This window comes from Parambassis ranga, chromosome 14, assembly GCF_900634625.1.
Source record: "Parambassis ranga chromosome 14, fParRan2.1, whole genome shotgun sequence".
NCBI classification, from domain to species: Eukaryota; Metazoa; Chordata; class Actinopteri; family Ambassidae; genus Parambassis; species Parambassis ranga.
In genome coordinates this window covers 3261102-3280476 of record NC_041034.1, presented here as the reverse complement: position 1 = coordinate 3280476, position 19375 = coordinate 3261102, and the positions used below count along the sequence as shown (strand labels likewise).

Genomic DNA, 19375 nt, shown 5'->3' with positions numbered 1-19375 from the left:
TAGCAAGAGATGAAATAAGGGGGGGGGGGGGCTAAGGTCAGGGTTAAACAGGCATTAGCCGATTGTAAATGTAAATACACTGCACACATTGTTTACAGGTTTACACTGCCGTTACCAGCCACTGCTAATAATACTAATATTATGACAGCCTGTTTGGATAAGCAGATATTATGGCAAACCAACAGACACTATGTAAACAGGGCTCACAAGATTTATCAGCCCAAACCCACACTGAAATATTAAATTGTATTTGAACGTATCACGAGCACATGAGCTTTTCATCGAGGAACTTATCCAACTGTTTTCACTGTCATGACAATAACGCCATCAACTAGTCCTGCACATGGCCCAGACACAGTTTCTGGTCTTTAACTGACCATTAACCAACTATAGGGATCTTAGTCATGTGAGCTCCTGCAAGATCCACCCACAGAGGTCCTGAACACATAGAACTCAGATTCTCAACCAGAATAGTTGCAGAACTGAAGAAGCCACTTGGGGGAGTGGCGAAACGTCTTCAAAAAACAATCCTTGAGTCCAGTTGCCTCGATTTAAACTCTTGGAATTGACAATAACTCAAGTTCTCAGGTTCCAGCTCCTCAAATGCTTATGTCTTTTAGTCCTTTTATATTATTAAACTGAACATTTTCAGACAAAACAAGACTTCTGCCTTGTGTTTCGAGCCAAATCAATCACCATGAAAGACAATCCATGAATATTTTGCTGATAATCTAGTCATCTAACAATCGTAGTAACTCAGCTACATCAGTAATTAAATGCACTGCTGCTTTATATTATTTCCAGTATCAAACAACATAAATATATTTAAAAGGCAATGACTGATGAGTAAGCAGTGAAAACATCCCTGACTTTGTCACCTGTCTCCTCTCTTTATCTATAATTCCTGTCATGCTGTAGAAATGGTGACAGCTGGCCTGGCCACTAGAGAGCATCAGACCCCTGCTCTGATTTAGTATGATCATATATTATTATATTATAAACAATTAATTCTTTTTTTTTTGCTGAGTGTCCCAGTTCTGCCAGAAGTCTCTCTTTCATACGCTTAGGGATGTTTCAAAAGGTTCAGCATACAAACTTTTGATGTTCACACTTTTCCCTGATGCCCTGCAGTTTACTGATGGCACCAGACAGCACTGACAAACCCACACACCCGATAACAGGCCTGATAGGCGGTGGACCCTGTTATGGCAGCAGCACAGCTCTGCAGGTGTTCTAGTAGCGGGGCAGGCTGCTCATTTAAGACTCCAACATTTTTTTTTTTTTTTGTCAGTGCAGACATTTCTGAAATGGCTTTCATCCCACTTGGATTTACAGAGGCAAGTTAACGGGGCTTCATCTGCATAACAATGAACAGTACTGTGGAAAGGGATTGGCAGAGTGAGTCTGAAGAAGCTGAGGGGAAAGAAACAGCTCGGCAGAGATAAGAGGGCTGAGAGGAAGGTGCAGGAAGCGTCTGCTAATCTGATAGAGGAGCTGCTCCACTGATAACACCACCCACCCACCACTGATGGAGATACAGGAGGAAACCATACCAAAACATGTGCTCACATGTTTACCTCCTTACTTCACTTCCGCTTAACCACGCCCTCCTTAGTTACGGTTGCTATGGCGACCTAATCATTTGTGTGTCTGCTGTGGAAATGTTGCAGGTTAACAAAGATTTGATCAATTAGCATTCATATAAAGTGATGAACCAATAGTGAATAGCTAGCTTTTTGGATTCGCACAAAATGCTAATGCTAGATGCTAGGTAATGTAGCTAGCTAGGTTGTTAGCCATGTGTTAGCATGTGTTCCAGAAGCATCTCTTCCTGGTTTACGTCTTTTTTTTTTTCCTCCGGTAAAAAGTCGTATTTTTAATCACTTATCAGACAAAAACTGGTATTCCGTCTGTCCATCAAACATTTTTAATAAATCTGAATGTTAAGAATAAACCACTATACTGTAAACAGAAGCAGAAACACTAGAGATGTCCGATACCGGAAGAGCTGCCTGCCTCTAATTAAGAATACAGAGCTGCGATTGGGCGGCTGATACTCAGGGGGCGGGGCTTAGAGGTCCTCTTTACTGACTAACAATAACAACATATTTTACTTAACTCCAATCAGTAGAGGGGCATTTTCAGTTCAAATATTTAAGTAACTATTCCAAAACATGAAATAAATGTTATTAATATTTATATTTTTTTGTTTATATCTTGTTAAACTACTATAACACACATAAGTAATGAGAGACAAACTCACTCAGAGCGGCAAATGTATTTTATTGACAACTCCTGGATCCATACAGGAAGCGGATGGAAATAGTTTCACATGTAAACATGTTGTTTAAGGTCACTTGGATGTTGTGTTGTGTTGGCAGGACACATACTGGTCTCAGAGTCTTCTTCAATAATGTGTCAGCATGATCGTATTAGTAGACTTCTTATGTAAAGCTGAGCATGCATAGGGACGTTTCCAGCAGCCTCCCGCTCACCAAACGCAGAGCTTTTAATACAGAAAAGGCATTTAGGGAAATTTCAATCGCTTCCTTTAGATGAATCATATTTAATTTGGATACCAGACACATGAGGGAAAATAAAATGCCACCTCCAGGTCTAGTGAACAAAGAACCCGCAAACTATTGAGTGACATGTATTAATAAAACATGTTTGAGTCATTAAAAGTCATGCTCAGACTTGCTCAGATGTCTAGGTTTTTTTAACTCGAAAGTTCTAAGCAGTGAGCAGGAAGTCATGTCTTCAGAATCTGAATATTTTTGAGTTAATGGAGGAAACTCTCCACGTGAGCCACCAGGCAAATGTGCCTTCTTTTGATTAACTACATAGCTATTAATTAATGAGCCACCTTTCATTAAAGACCTTCTATCTGCCGTGTATTCACAGCTGCTGTGCTTTCATCTTCTAAGTACAGAGTATCATCCTCATCATCATCCTCCAAACCATAACCTAATTATTTGAAACTGGACCAACATGGTGGACGGACTGACCGACATTGCTGTTTGTCCCCAGAGCCACAGCTGCAAACGTTACTAAAAATACTGATTAAGGAAGCTGCAGGGATAAACCAGTGTACAACATTCTCCCAGAAATAATAATAATAATAAGACATATGAGGGATAGATGTGAGCAAACTCTGCTTCAGTGGCAGTCCTGGAGGGTTACTGTGCTGCAGTCAGATGTGAGCCTGGTCTCAGCGAGGTAAAGAAGATGTTGTACAACCATCTTTTACACTGTTGGTGTAGAAATAATGAGCAAATACAACAGACACACACACACAGAGCGGTCATTGTTAGTAAATTAAATGTTCAGACAGCGTCTCAGTCGACCAGCTGGTCATCTGCCAGTAAACATTTCCATCACGTCTACGTTTCAGCAGCTTCTCGACCGTACAGAGGCTTCGAATACGGCCTAATGTACTTTATATGAATATTTCAGTGCGATTTAACTGCTTTATACAGACATACAGCTCTTTAAAGAGTTTTGTAGGCAGAGCCAAAGACTGTGTGTGTGTGTGTGTGAGCATTACTTTATTATTTCCTACCCTTCAGCGGACAGACAGGATTGCCATGCTGGGCATCACCTCACTCTTAATGCAATGTGAATGGGGCTGATCTTCTCTCCCAGCTGGACCAGCCATATAAACCAGTGACCTTTCAGTCATTCACCTGCTGGCAGTGAGATAAATCATGTTATTCTCTCTCCATCAAACACTTATTGCTTCTGTAAATCCAGACGAACAAAGGCTGCAGGTTTATATTCTGCCTCCAAGAAACAACAAACTAACAGATTTCTGTTAACTGTGACCCAGACTGATTTTTTTCCCCCACTCTTCAGCCTCTTTTATCTCTATTTTTGGATTCCTGGGGGAAGTATCCATCTCTAAAATGTTAAATGTTCCGTCCTTTTCTCCAGTTGCTCTCTAACTGTGTCTGTCTGCTCGGTTTTTTACTAGAAGCTGCCCGCCGTGGAGCTGGTGGAAACACTAGAGCAAGACAGTTACAGACCATAAAACCAAAACAAAGAGCTGAAAGACGCCAAAACTCCTCATAGACCTGAGGAAACTGAGCCTCACGTTACCATTTCATGTAATGAAACTAACGGTTTTTAAGAATGGTCTTATACATCTGGTAATAGCATCTTCGTCAATCCATCCTCCATGTTTTTGTCATTTCCAAACCAACACACATGTTTACTGCTGATCCGGTCAACTCGGCTCCTCTCACCTACTTACAAGCTTACTCATTGGATAATAAATATTCAAACTTATAAACAACATAACTTGAAAAGCGAGTCTTCTTCTTCTATGGGTGTAGTGCAGTGCAGTTGCTGATATACCTTTAATTATCACAGCAACCCTCACATGAGTCCTGTGGCCCCCTCTGTGGGGTTCTGACCCATATGTTGGAAACCACTGTTCTGCACTACTTTTTGTACTTTTTGTTTATTTATAGTCATTTTTTTTTCGGATGTTTTTTTTTTCTGGTTCCGCTGTGCGGCTCGGAGGTATATTCGACTTCTCCTGTGTATTTATAACCTACTTAACGTATTGTGACTAACCCACATAAACTGTATCCACACACACACACGCTGCTGTATGTTACCCAAAACTCCACGTGGACCGCTGCGACTCCAAAGTTTTGTCTGAGCCTTCTGGAAAATACCAAATCTGTGTCTTTAGATCATTTGGTGTCATTAAGTTTTGGTTGGAAAGTAAAGCGTCACGGCACATTACAGACATGGTGCAGCAGAGAAGCTTTTCTGGATGGTAAAACTCAAGGGTGTCTCCACCATCCTGCCCTCTAACATGGCCTAATGACAGTTAATGCATGCAGGACACGTATCTGCATCACACGGTGTTCCCATTCTGAATTCCTTCAAAGATGTGCCGTTATCTTTCCGATCTCTTTGTAATCAGGTCATGAATCTGACATTTGCTTCTTTCTTTCAGCTGTTTTCACTCTGAGGAGTTTTGACAGCCACGTGCATCCAGTCACACATACTGTACTGTAGCATGAGCTGATGCAGGGACGTGGACGAGCTAACGTGGATATTATTAGCTCATCTTCACTCACTGTAGCACTGATCGGCTTTGACGTGACACATAATCATCTGGTACGAACGCCCGCAGCCACGGCTCCTTCATCGGGAGACACTGTGATGCAAATCGTCTGAAATGTTGGAGGGCGTTTGGCTCGGTGAGCAGCTGCACTTTATTTAAATTTTAATCCTAAAACAACATTCATTTATCCGGGTTTTTTTTTTTTTTTTGCTCTGCTCTGGAGGAAGGCTGCTGGGAAGAGTCCAAGTTAAGACAAGAGACACACAATATAACAGACTGGACAAACAAAACCACAACAGCAGAAACACACACTTTACATTATTTTAAGGAAACACAGCAGAGTCCCAGTCTTACGGGAATAATCAAGCCCCGATGAGTTTGGACGTTTCAGACAGCACTGTTAAAAAATAATGATCACTGTCAGGACCTTTTGTTTCAGTGGAATGTCGGAGGTGATTTGGCGTCACCGTGATGATGATGACGATGATGGTCAGAGTGTCCTGTAACAAGTTCACTGTCACCCTGGGTCCGTCTGTGCTACAAGTTAGAAGGTGGCACCGCACCTTTTTCTCCCTACGACCCTGAGTGAACACAGAACTGTACGTTTGTTGGTGCCAGTGCCCAGTTACATCATGAGGAAGAGTTTCAGGAAATGTGCTTTTTTTTTGAGTATAACTAGCAGTTAGCTTAGCACAAAGACCAGAATCAGTGCTAACAAAGAGGATGATGGGAAGCCAGGCTAGATGCTTTCCTCTAGTCACACAGAACTGTAGAGTCCTTATTGTGAAAGTTGGACCAATGCAGCTTTTAGCCAGTTAGCTACTCCCTGGAAACAGGGGACACATGGGTTTATCAGGACGCTGTTCAGACAGCAGTTCCCGCTGTTCTCAGTGTCATTGCTAAGCTGACTTCACATTGATGGTGAGATTCATATCAACCTCGTCTTCTAACACTCAGAAAACAGCTGCTGAAAGCAAAATATGTGAGGTAAGGCTAAAATGCAGAGTGATTTCTCTGACATCATTCTATTTATATCGGGCACATTAAACAGTGGAGAAGTTGTTCTTTGATTCAGAGAGAGATATGGCAACATCCTCACAGACTTTAAATAAAATAAAAGCCATCAAAAGACGAAGTAGCCATCAAAGCAAAGAAGAAAAGATGATGCCATCTTCCTTCTTTTACCAGTAAAAATATTTCTCAATTTTCCTGACTTTAAACCAAGCAACACAGGTTGTATGATCAGAGCTTTAGCCATCATTTCTATTGATCGTACACTTAACTACTCACCAAAAGAAGGTCTGTGAATGTGCAGTAATTATCTTCTTCTGCCCTGCCTGACTGAATGTGTTTGTTTTCAGTACAATAAATAAGAACACAAAAAGCACGACTAATAACAAAAACAATGTTGATGTCCCATTAACTCAGTCAGGAAGCTGCATGTTTGACAGAAGGCACAGACTCGGTTGAGATTCTAGGCGACGCTTGTGCTGCTTCAGTTCACAATGTAAAAGGTTTTAGAACAGAACAGACACATGATGTGTTATTTTACTTCTCCGGGCACTTCCATGTGTGTAAATAACGTCACAAGTTAATCTTAAGCTAATCTTTTTTTACAGAAATGATGGCCAAAGGTATGAAAACACATCCCAGTGGGAGATGTTTGATGCAGCTGGGCACTGGCCTGTAAAAAGGCATTTTCATGTACTTCATCAAGCTGTAGTAAGCATGCACTTATGAGTTTTTAATGAGCAACATGTATGTTCAAGAGCAGAATCATTACGACTACAATCCAAAGATTTATTTTTCCCTTTTTTTTTTAAATGTCGCAGGATGGATAATGAGAAAAATGAGGGGGAAACCTCCTAAACCTCCTTTATGTGTGGAAGCTGTGGGCTCGCAGAGTGCCTGCATTCTCATAGAGATTAAATTCCCCCTCACTCTGCAGCTCATTTGGAGGGAGAAGTAAAAACACTGGCTGCCATGAAAGGAGAGGCAGCTCTTCATTTAGCACGGTAAACAAGAAGCTTTGAAGTCAGCCATTTAAAATAGGATTTACATGAATAAATAAATCGCTCGCTGATGCGAGCTGCAACACTGTTAATGAAATCGCACAAGAAGGCAGAAGGCTTTGGCTAATCCTCTGTGACTCTGACACTGCAAATAATAATATTGACAGGCTATAGTCTGGGAATTATTAATAAATACCACCTGCTCCGCTCAACACTGTCTCTTTGTTTAAACTGTGCTCCGCAGTGATTTCAACATCAGCGCTCATGATCTCGGGAAAGGAGTCCAAGTATGAATGTCGCTGCTGTATTATAATGGAAGAAAAACAATGAAAGTTTATATTAAACACCACGTTATGGATGCCATCATTCATGTTGATGGCTCCTGGTATCTCTCAAAGCCTCGCTCTGTCCTACGCTGCATGAATGAACAATGAGATCCTTTTATTTTAACCCCCCCCCCCCCCCCTTCTGTTATAGATGTGCTTCAGGACCCTGTGCTTCCCACCCACACACACAGTGTAAAATATCAAAAATATAATAAAACAATTAGAAATAAAAAATAAATCCTTTCATGTTCTCACTAAGGGGTGGGGTTCAATAGTAATCTGGACCTGAATCTGTAACTGAAACGACTGTGACATGTTTAATCAGCAGGTTCTAATGCAGCCTAATCAATGGAAATGAGATGAGCAGCATGGTACATGAAATGTTAATTAAATGTATCTGCCACAGTGAATTAACAGCTGTGGGTGAGTGTACATCAGCAGCGACTCATGCTGCACATACTGAACGTAGAGAGAGCGGTAGAAGGAAGAATGGCAGGACATTGTTGTGGAGGTAGTCATAGCAGCCAGTCACTGAGGTGCAATTATGCCAGCAGTACTTATTGTTGAATCAACGCCGGCTTCTTCTTGCGTCTTATTAACTTATTACAGACTCTTTCTTAACAAAAGCCTAATTTCTGTTTGGTACAAATAAAAGTCACAAGTCGTCTGGTGCAGATCGATGACCTTTGTTCACAGAAGGACGACATAAATCTGAATTAATCTGGAATTTGAAGGTGACTGCAAAATCAGCTGTGTCTGATAATAAACCTGTAATAAAACATTCATATTTATAATCATCGCTGCACACCCCAACTTGACTTTTTTAGATTTTAGCTGCACAAAATTGAAGCTTTAAATAGTTAATTTTAGGAACTGCTTCAGGGTTTGATGACATTTTTGTCTGGACACAAAGTCATCAGCCATTAAACAGTTTTAAACCTCTCAAGGAAAAACAAAGCTAGTTTTTCAAATAAATATTAGCTACACGTGAGCTAATCATCAGCCTGTGCTTTCCAGGAATTGTAACCTGTATATTGTCCATTTTTCCACTAATGAAAAAAAGATGAGAAAAGGTCTTAGGGGTTTAATTTACCAGATTCAGAGTAGAACTTACTATTGTAACCCATCCCTTGTCCTCCCTGTCTCTGCTCTGCTCGTCTTCCCTGGATGGCTACACTGTGAGTCACGGATGGAGAAGAGCCGTCTGTCTCTGCTTCAGTCTTTGCTTACATGATTGTGACAGCCACTGTTTAAATCCACGCCTTGGAAGACCTCTCAAGTCGGCTTTTCATCCTCCTCTTCCTCCTCCTCCTCCCTCCCTCCCCCTCCTCCAGTTTATCGGTATGGCGGTTCTGGTTGCTGAGGGTTCGGCCTGTAAAGCTGCTGCAATCGCACCGGCCGCCCGTTAGCCGGCCAGCCGCCCGATATCTGTCCGATGACCCTGAGGCCAACGGGCTGGCCGTGTCCTGGGAGCGGGCTGCTGGGACTGAGGATGTGGGTCTGTCCCAATTGAGGTTCAGGAGGAGGGGTACTACTCGGATGGACTGGAGCAGAGGCAGGAGGTGAAACAGGGTAATGAGGGAGGAGGATGGCCGGCGTGAGGCCGTAGCGTACTTGGAACACTCTGAGTGGTCCCTGTGCTACAAAGCCATTGGGTCGCTGAGGCTCCTGAGGCTGCTCCGAGTCCTTCTTCACCTCCGGAACTGTGCTCTCCTCTGCTCGCTTGGTTTTGGTCAGCTGTTTCTTGGCCTGAGCGAACTCTTGCATTTTCTCAGCCTGAGCCCGGCGGATGTGATACGTCTTCCTGGAGCTTTGGAAGGAGTCCAAGAACTCATCCAGGCTTACGTTTCCCTCCATGAACTTCTCCAGCAGCTCCTGTGAAGCGGGGCAGACAAATAAACCGGCATCAGCAGACAGGACAACACACAAAGGGGGGTCCAGCTGCGGGGGAACCGTTCAAACAAACTCCTTAGAGTATAAAGAGGATTTAATCAGCTCGGGGATGTTTACCCATGACCTTTGGCATAGTTTGTCCACCACAGTATTTCACTGTAAGTACATTTCACACAGCTAACAATGGCCTGTGTGCTACATCTGGCAGAGTATGAAAGGCTGTGATCTGTATGTGTTCCCAGGATGTGAGGAGCCTGATGACACAAGTTATATTTGTGAGGTCATCTCTGTGTTAACCCCGGAAACGGTCCTGGGACTTAAATGAGATTTATTCCCCCCAAAAAAACTCCAGGCATAGTTTGTTCTTGCAACATCCCCCATATGAAGTCAACTTTTCATGAAACCACGGTGCACATATTCAACAAGAATTTATAGCCTTTACATGAACCTTTTTGAACCAGCTCTCCCCGGCTGGACTTGGCAGCAGAGTCCACAGCTAAAACTGACATTTCCTCTTTAAAAGCTATTGAGCTGATTACTCTCTGTGGTGATCAATCCTTGATGGGCTGACTGAGACTGACTGCACTCACTATATCCACTGTCACCGGGTTTCATTTGTAGATGTGAAATGTCTCCTGAGAGCCCAAAATCACACACAAAAAGTCACAACACACAAAGACTCCAGCACACAGGAGAGAACATGGAAGGCCTTTGTAGATGTGTCGGATTCACTGATCATGATTGTCCGGCAGTGATCTTTCTTGTCTGTCATTAACAGAGGTATGATTTAGGGATGTCCCGATCAGGTTTTTTTTGCCCTCGACTCCGAGTAATTTGATTTTGAGTATCTGCCGATAACGAGTCCCGATCCGATCCTAGCTAGAAGATTTCAGGTCTTCTAGCAGAGGTCTCGAACCAGGACCTCTCGTCATACCCCTACACTACAGGACACAGAGCCACCCTGCACAGAAGGCGTTAACTTTGAGAGTCCTAATAAATATATATTCGAGTCCTGATCGGGAGGTAATGTCCGATTCCGATCGAGTCTGAAATCACGTAATCGGGCCCGATTTCCGATCACGTGATCGGATCGGGACATCCCTATTGGCTGTTTTAACTACAGACTACCACTACTTACATTTCCATCACAGGTCAACAACAAATAATACAAAATGTTTTTAACTGAAAAATTCTATTTTTTTATATTAAATCAAACCAGAAAACACTTTTACTCTTGAGAATTTTCCTAGTAAATAATGATTAATCTGAAAAGTATGTTCATCATAAATAATATATAATTAATTATTCTTCAGCTCTACATGTGTTCAGTGATGTGTTCTCTCACTGACCTGGTTTTCATGTGAAAGCACTGAGCAGTGCTCCGTTCACAGGCTGACCTGCTGTCTAATACTGTATATTAATGAGCCATAAAACCTGAAAAATGAACCTCCTGCTAACGCGCCGAGACCTTTTCCAAAGGAAGAAATAATCACGTCTGTAAACCGGGCACACGGAGGCACTCAGGCAAGAGCTGCAGAACATCCTTTGATGACAGCGAGGGGTTAAAAAAACTGTTTAAAAGCGGATGTTTGCTGTATTGTAAATTCTCCCATCACCCCTCTGTTAGCTGCCACTGACATGTGATAGGTGGAGTCTCTGGTTTATTGCATTTCCTCCCACTGTGTCTTCCCCCACTTCTCCATCTGGCACGGACACCATCAAACAGACAAAACCTCAGGTCCACAAGAAGACATCGGCTTCACCGACAACACACAACAGCAGCTGTTAGAGGCCAAGCTTGTTTGGCACTTTAGTGCAAAATGAAGGAAAATAAATGGCAGGTCCAGCTGGAATCAATTAAAAAAGTCAATTGACAGAAAACCTCTGAAAAATGCTAAACATTCGCTGGTTTTCATTAGCCGCTTTTGCTCATAGCAAAATGACTATTTTATGGCTTCAGAGTGTCAAACAAAAACAAAAAAAGGGGGAAAAGGAGGTCGTCTCCGAGGCGAACAGGCGATTAACCTGAGGACAATGAGAAGTTTTGTTTCCTTCATCAGATATTGTGGTTCATGTCGGTACCTGATGAGGAATCTCCCTAATATGTTTGACTTAAGGCAAAAGAAGAGGAGAGAGACTCTTGGCCAGCGTCTTATAACAGAGCTGGGATCTGTGTTTGACACGGCAGCCAAGAGAAGTCACGCTTTTCCAGATTTTTATGGTCACAGTCCCGCTACTGTGAATCAGACTCTGAAAGGAGACATTAAGGAAGTGGCTGGAATTGATGTCAGTGTTTCTGAAGAATGACCGTGAAAATCCAAACGGTTTTCCACTGAACCAGCGGCTCACTGAGGGCTTAATCTGAGATCCAGACAGATAGTCACAGAAACACTTTACAGAGATTCATTTGTATTGATTCAAACCAACAGCTGTGATTAAACACACTGAGGACCTTAAATATTCTTTCATCTTATGTCCATCTTCAACATCCGGCGACTACAAGTTGTTTTATTTTAAATACATTTAATCTAACTGATTAAAAAGCGAGTGAAATATTTACTGATGTGTCTGAGAGGCTGCTTGGTGTGTGCAAGGTGTTGTTTAATCAATCAGCAGGCATCCAATCCAAAGGCCGAGTGCAGGAGGTATTGATTATAGAGCTGCGTGAGTACGGGGGGAGGTGTGGATCAATCGCAGCCTGCAGCAGTAGTGTGGGTTTCATCTCCTTCACTATCCAGACTGAGGCTGAAGGTGGATTCAGGATTTAAACAAGACTTCTTATAGACGCATCACAGAGGTGGAAGTGATGTCAGCGTTCTGTCTTTAATTTACAGCTTCAGGATGAAGATGAACCAATGTTATTTTATTCTCCCTTCATCATCACACATTACGTTACACACAGAGCTCAGTGGTTTGATGCAAATTCATCCTACGTGTAAGAGTTAAGAGCTAAAAGCTTGGTGTACGATATATAAATTCAGACATCTAGCTAAAGTGTGGCTGCAGGGATCATTTTAAACTCATACTAAATGTTCCTGCCAAACTTATTCATGCATTAATTTTCAGTTGGCTAGATTATTGTAACGGCGTCCTCACAGGTCTTAGCAAAAAAAAAATCAGTCAGGCAGCTGCAGCTGGTCCAAAATGCTGCTGCTAGAGAAAATGGACCACATCACACCGGTCTCAAATCACTGCACTGGCTTCCAGTGAGTCAAAATACATCCTGGACTTACTGGTTCCCTATGAACCATCCAGACTCCTGAGATCATCAGGGACAGGCCTACTGTGTGGACCCAGGGTCAGGACCAAACAGAGTGAAGCAGGATTCTGTTATACCCCGTTCACACTGGGGGGGAAATGTGGCTTAAGCAGGATTCGGCTGCATCCTGATCAATCCAGAGTGTGAACACCTTGAATCCGGCTGTATCCAGTTTGATTTCAATCGATTGGCTCAAATGTGGCTCAGGTGTGAACGCAAATGTGGCGAGCGAATCCGGTTAGCGGCATGCTACTTCCGGTTAGCGATGTGCTACTTTCGGTTCACGGGCCGCGACACAGGACAAAAAAACCGCATGACGCACATGCGGTCCTACCGCGGGGCGAACGGACTCTGTATATTACGAGGCGCCACCTAGTGGTTTGGAGGACAGCAAACATGCTGGATGAAGCCGGATTGAGTGTGGACACAAGTGTGTGCTAGCCAGATTTGAAAATAGGTCTGAACGCATCCAGCTTAAAGGCTGTCTGGGCTCAATCCTACTCTAGCTGGAATGACTTTCTCCAGTGTTAACAGGGCCTTATTCTGCCCCTCACCTGTGGAACAGCCTTCCTGAACACCTGAGGTCTGCTCAAACAGTCAGGCCTGAAAACACATTTCTTTACTGCAGAGTTCTAACTGCACACTTCTCACTTAATCCTGATTTTATTCTTTTTATGATTGTTTCCTTCCTTTCCTTGATTTCCTTCTTAATTTAATGTTTTAAAATGTTTTTATCCTGTGATTTCATCCTATGTAAAGCACTCTGAATTGCCTTGTGTATGAATGGTGCTATATAAATAAAGCTTGCCTTGCCAGTTAAACATCCACCAAAACTGGAATGTGCACTTTAAACATACACTGCAGCTGATAAGCTTTCAGTGCTGTCAATCAAGCAGGCGAGGTCCAAGGAAAATGCGTTCATCCTTGGATGTAGGTATGCAAACCACGCCAACCACTTGAGTGCAAAAAACAGGAAGAAAAATGCACAGAAACCCTGGAGTCAGTCCTCTTTCTAGCAGCTCTCTTCCTCAGCTTTAATTTTAATTGTTAGGCCAAGTCTTTAATATTTAATGACATGGTAACATAAGATTTAGTCGAACATGTGCAAGGTGAAGGTATTTCTGCAGTAAAGTGCATTAAGTTGGTGTCAGACGCTGCTGCTTTGTTCACTGTATGGATGATGTGCCTGCTGCTTTTTCAGATCAGATTGCACTGAAGTGGGTGGGCTGTCAGCTACACTGCAGGCTTCTCAAGAACCGTCCACAGCACTGCCAAAGTGATAAAAGGCTCCGTTTTATTCCCAGCAAGAACAAAAGATTTTTTTTTTTTACCTCTGAATGCTCCTCAGCGCGTGCCACCTCTTCCTGCAGGAGGTTCTGCGCCGTCTGCAGGCTGTGCTTCTGGACACGAGCTTCTGCAACAACAAAGGAACAACACTGTTGATGTATGCTGACTGAGTGAGGAAGATGAGGTATGACTTCACTGGAACTGGGAAGAGAAATCCAGAAACCAAGAAACCACAGCAGAGAAAATTATTTTCCAAATCACAAAGAGCCTTCAGGGTATGTGCTGACGAGGAGACGCTGGTGACGGGGTGGACGGTCTCTGGCTACAAACCGGCCTGTAAATGTTCAGCTTTGAGCTATTTTAGGAAGCTGATCTTTGTTTGATTTGACCACAGGGCTGAGATCCATTTCTTAGTTTGATTTTTGCCATTTTCTCATATTCTAAGTTTGGTTTTCTCTAGTAAAAATTCGTAAAATAGTGAAATCCATCAAACAACTTATTAGGAAGAAATGTGTTTTTAAAGAAGCACAGGGAGTTCATTTTACTGAATGGAACAAAGAACATAGACACACGCAACATACTTGAATTATTTATGTCCACAAACCATAAAGAACAGCACCAAATCTAATCTGCCACAGAAGATTCAAACCAGCTCACATCCACATTACATCAGGAGTCGGGATAACTGTGACACCATGGCTGATGAGATTGTGTTTTGACATTGTGATGCATCAACATCAGGCACTGAATCGAAGGTTCATCAAGTGCATTTCGTGCAACATTTCATTTTTAGCCTTTAACGTTATTCTGGCTTGTTCTTTTCCATCTAACAATAACACAGTCTAATCATCTTCAGCTTCGTTCATGTCATGTAAGGTGGAAAAATATTCAGTTTCAGGTACTTCTGAAGTGTCGTTTGCTTTCATAAAAAATGATTTCAACAATTTTGTGAATTTCCCCTGCGTGGGGCTAATAAAGGATTATCGTATCGTATCGTATCGTATCGTATCGTATCGTATCGTATCGTCAAAATAAATCTGATGTCAATAAGTGACGTCAGTTGTAGATGGTCACCTTTAGGGCAGAGTGCCTAAATCCGCAGTTTGAGAAGCCACTTGAATTTTTATGTAACTCCCTCGTTTTTATGTATAATTCATGGGATGGAGACTGAGTGACAGGTGGGTGCCCGTTCAGATCGATAACCGTCTGCTTAGACATCACCCGTTCACCGCCCATGACAAGTGATGGCCAGTTCTTTATAGTTTTAATGGTGCCAATTCAGCCACACTCAAACCACCAAAGATGTATCCCAGTGTGACTCACTGGATTCAGTTCTAAGATAACAACAAATATCCTGATAAATGCAGAAAATATTTATGAAAATAAAACCCAATGTATGCTGAAAATCCTGTAAGATTATACAGCTTCTAATGAGATATCTGGCAGTTTGAGCTATGTTTATATTATGATGAAAAAGAAATCACCCAGAGTGACACTAACACCACTAATGCCACGGAAATGGGCACAGCCTGCCTGATAAATATGTATGTAGTGCAGCTCTCTCACACCCACACAGCATGGCTTCACCTCCTGGGGATTGCGGTTGGTCATCATTATGAACAGGCTTGACCCAGCTGACTGTAAAGTGCGTCTTGTCCTCCAAGAGATGCTGTGACAGCCACGATAACCCCACCCCCCACCTCCACCAAGTCAAACTGGGTTCATTGGAGACTGGGGGCAAAGAAAGGTCATAGTAATGACACTAATAAGTCTAAGCCCCTGAGGGAAATCTGCCCCCATCATGGCAGAGAGAGCGAGACAGAGAGAGGAAATGGATAATACGTGCTGGTAGTCAAAATGTTCCCGTTAAATGTTCTGCATCAAATCATTCACTCAGACTTTTACAGGAAATACATTCTGTTTCCGAGGAGAGGAACATCGTGGTTTCATGCTGCACAGGACACTCTGCTTTCTCCTTTGTCGACACCTCCACATTAATAATCTATCACCCCACGTTACTCTCCAGCTCTCGTAGTGTGAACATCTTCTCGGTTGTAGTAGGAAGCAGGCATGCATTAAGCAGTGGCCTTCTCCGTGACCCCACGCCGCAGATGTTGGGAGATGGTAGCGTAATGAGAGGTGACAGCCAGGCAAACAAATACTCAGAGAGCAGCTGTATGTGACCTACATTTTGGGAGTTGATGGGGGGGGGGAGTGTAGTGGACCTGGAGGCTGCAAAGTGCTGCACTAACAAAGTGAATGGTGTCGTGATGGAGTCACACATTTTGTCTGGGACCTGATATGAGACGATCAGGGGGTGAGGCAGCTCTCCTCTCCTGCTGCTGTGTGAGTTAACAGTTTGGCTGTTTCCCTAACAGCCACTTTCTGACTTAAAACACTGGCCTTCTGTGGGCACTTCACACCGGACGTTGGAGCAAAAAAGCATCTGTCTTTCTTTCTGTAAACCATTCTCAGTAAACTTAATCCCTCCCAAACTGCTGTCATTACATCCAGGAGTGAGCTAAATGACCATAAGACAGATACACATCCTGACATTTCTGGGTTCAGTCTCTGAAGGTACAGTGTTCCATTACAGCCCTTTCCAAACAAGGAAAAAACACAGACATCTATCTTCTGTCCTCAGTTTGAAACCTACAACTAAAATCCACTCTTGGTTGTCTCTGATTGGAAGTGTTGAAAATGACATCCAGCAATGATCATTTTCACTGCGTTCATTTGAGGCTTGACACTACGATTCATTACTGGAAGTGGCAGGAAGTAAATTTTAGGCTTTTAAGTTTGAACAGCTGACCTTGAAATGTGAGCCTTGATGGTTAAGTAAGAGTGCTGGAAATCACAGTTTTCATTCATTCCTTCAAAAGGCATTAAGAAGTGATCGAGCCAGGGTTAGTGTTTCTTTAGTTCTCTGGTACATTTGGCTCCTCTTCTGCCTTGAGCCAAACTGAACTCTCGCCCCCAGTCTCATATTTCAGCTCTGTGAGCACTGAACACATTTCAGAAATCATGCTGCTGGGTACGACGGGTCTGCAGTCATTAAAAGCTGAAGAACCAAAGCAAAAAAAAGAAAAAAAGAAAACTGGACCCACTGTCACTGATGGTCCTTTAAGCCCGTTCAGATGCCTGGAGTGGGCAGCTTTAGAGTCAGCATTAAAGTCCTGTACAGTGATCAGAGGTGATGTGGAGTCAAAAGTGACATGGTGGTCTTATCGGACAGGTTCTGAAGGAACAACAGATCGATGTGACAGTTATCACGAAGTCACCGTGGGCTGAGCAGCAACCTGTCAGGCAAACAGCTGATGTCAACATGTTAATGGGCTTTGCTCCAGTGAGCTCTGAGACACAGGAAATACTCTCCTTATTCTCTTCCTCTCTTTTATCTTCAGGGGTTTTGGTGCCGTTCAATCAGCTGTGATAAAGCCTCTGAATGCAAATACTTCACAATGCAATCTTAATATGATGTTACCCCAATGTTGCATATTGCAAAAGGCTCATTCAAAAACACCTTAGTCCTTCTACAAATACGGCTTTTGTATGTAGAACACAGTGCACCACCCCAACTGAAAGCGTTTGCCGCCATACCCGCTGGTTATATTCAACACATCAAGTGAAGTCAGAAGGTCCTGCACAAGAGCCTGCGAGGCAGTGGGTCTTGGGTGCACAGACATAGTGTGGGTGTCAAGCAGCTCTCTTGCTATTTTAGTGCATGTATGTTCAAAAGGCCAAAGTGCAAAAGCACCATGTGCTCTGAAAAAGCATCAGCATCAAAAAAATGGACACAGAAAGAGAGACACACTAGATATATGACAGCAGAATTATACACCAGCCGGCATCTTACAAACTTACCGCAGACTGCAGAGAGGTGTGTGATTACTTTGCAGCAGCCTGATTACATTTGCATGTCATTTTATAAATGTAAACACAGTGGATGGGTGTGCAAAGCCGTACTACTAAAAATTTACTGGCACACAGTGTGTGTCCTTCAGACAGCCGCACTGACTCCACACTGTGAAGAAGCTTTTCATAGGAGACCAAGCAGCTTTGGACAGAAGGGACTGTAAGACATTTATTTACAGATCAATGCAGAGTTCAATGTAATACCTCCATCATCAAAATTACACTATTCAGCACAGCTCGAAACTGTAAAAATGCATCACTCGTTCAAGACTGACGCATATGGGACTAGAGGTCACAGGGCAGTGAGTATAACTCTGACCTGAAGGCTTTCTACAGCTGTACATACTGAGCAGTGATTGTACTATATATCCCAAAAATAAGCCCACAGTGACAAAAACAGTGGCAGAAGTGAACAAACAAAAAACAAAAAAATCAGAACCTCAGACCGATAACGTTTTACAGTGAGCATCTCCCTGTGTTTTCAAGTGTCTCTTGATCTGCAGCTATCTATTCCCACACACCCTGTCATATGTTCAGCCCTGTCAGTCAGCGTGGAAATGTTACCTGGCAATAAAGTGCTTGAAGGTCAGGAAGCTGTAACTTCAGCAGAAACATGCACTGAAACCGCTGCGTCCTGACAGACAAATCTGATTTATTGCATATGACAAAGAAGCCGAAATGTCAGTAAAATATCAGCTTTTCTTACAACGTCCATTTATGCCTTCAAGCACAACAGATTTCCATGTTGCACGCCTGACCTGCCAGTGACATCCTCTCTGGTCAAATACAACTGAATATCAATGAGGCCAACTGATGAGGTGCAAGCTGGAAACTACACAAACATGACAGCTAATGATTGTGAACACGATTCCTCCCCCCACCCCTGAAAAGCTGCTAACTCTACTGTACTGAATGGTTAAAAGAAAAAAGTGGAGAAATACAGTTTAACACGCCGGGCAAGCGATCTGTGGCTGATTATACACAAATAGGTCACAGTATTACAGATGGGGCCTCGCAAGACATGCATGTATCCGAGGCTTGAAAATTAGCCAGCGAGTCAGCAGTGAATTACAGCCCTGCAGCACTCCCGCCTCATGTTTGCCCTCACTAACAAAACCTACAATAAAGCGTGGCGACTGGAGAGTCTTTGTGTTACATCCAACACAAGTGTGATAACAGCCTCACGCAAAATGTACAAACTGAGAGAAACACGTTCCGCTTCATCCCTCTGAGAGAAATGAGATTTCAAACACAAAATAATGACAGTACATTATTTCCAGCATCTATTTATTGCTATGTTGTGGCCTGTCACTCAGAGTGACAGCTTTTTTTTCCCATTGTCTTCATGTTGTTTAAATGTCTGTGGGATGACAATTTGTCTCCTGGGCTGTTCAGTCATGGTCATCTGGCTTTAGGAGGGTTTCCAAAAGCCAGAGACGATGTAGTAGAAGATGTCTTCATATGCCCTGTTCACACTGGAGAAAGTCATTCCAGCTAGAGTAGGATTGAGCCCAGACAGCCTTTAAGCTGGATGCGTTCAGACCTATTTTCAAATCTGGCTAGCACACACTTGTGTCCGCACTCAATCCGGCTTCATCCAGCG

The 19375-nt window shown here is 42.9% G+C and overlaps 1 protein-coding gene across 2 annotated transcripts in view; it reads right to left on the bottom strand.

The window, feature by feature from the left end:
* Window positions 1-2266: 2266 nt before the first annotated feature.
* The window catches only part of vps37d (VPS37D subunit of ESCRT-I), a 29868-nt gene continuing 12759 nt past the window's right edge, over window positions 2267-19375 (bottom strand). Inside the window, exons 3-5 of one of the 2 annotated variants that reach the window (XR_003671742.1) lie at window positions 13902-13984; window positions 8533-9293; window positions 2267-7394 (exon numbers count right to left, since the gene is read on the bottom strand). Coding sequence is in view for 1 of the 2 variants with exons in the window: in XM_028421695.1 (XP_028277496.1) it covers window positions 8754-9293; window positions 13902-13984 (623 nt within the window). In the remaining variant the exon portion in view is untranslated. Of the gene's footprint in view, window positions 9294-13901; window positions 13985-19375 lie in introns of both variants that reach the window. The other variant, XM_028421695.1, reaches the window with a different exon arrangement.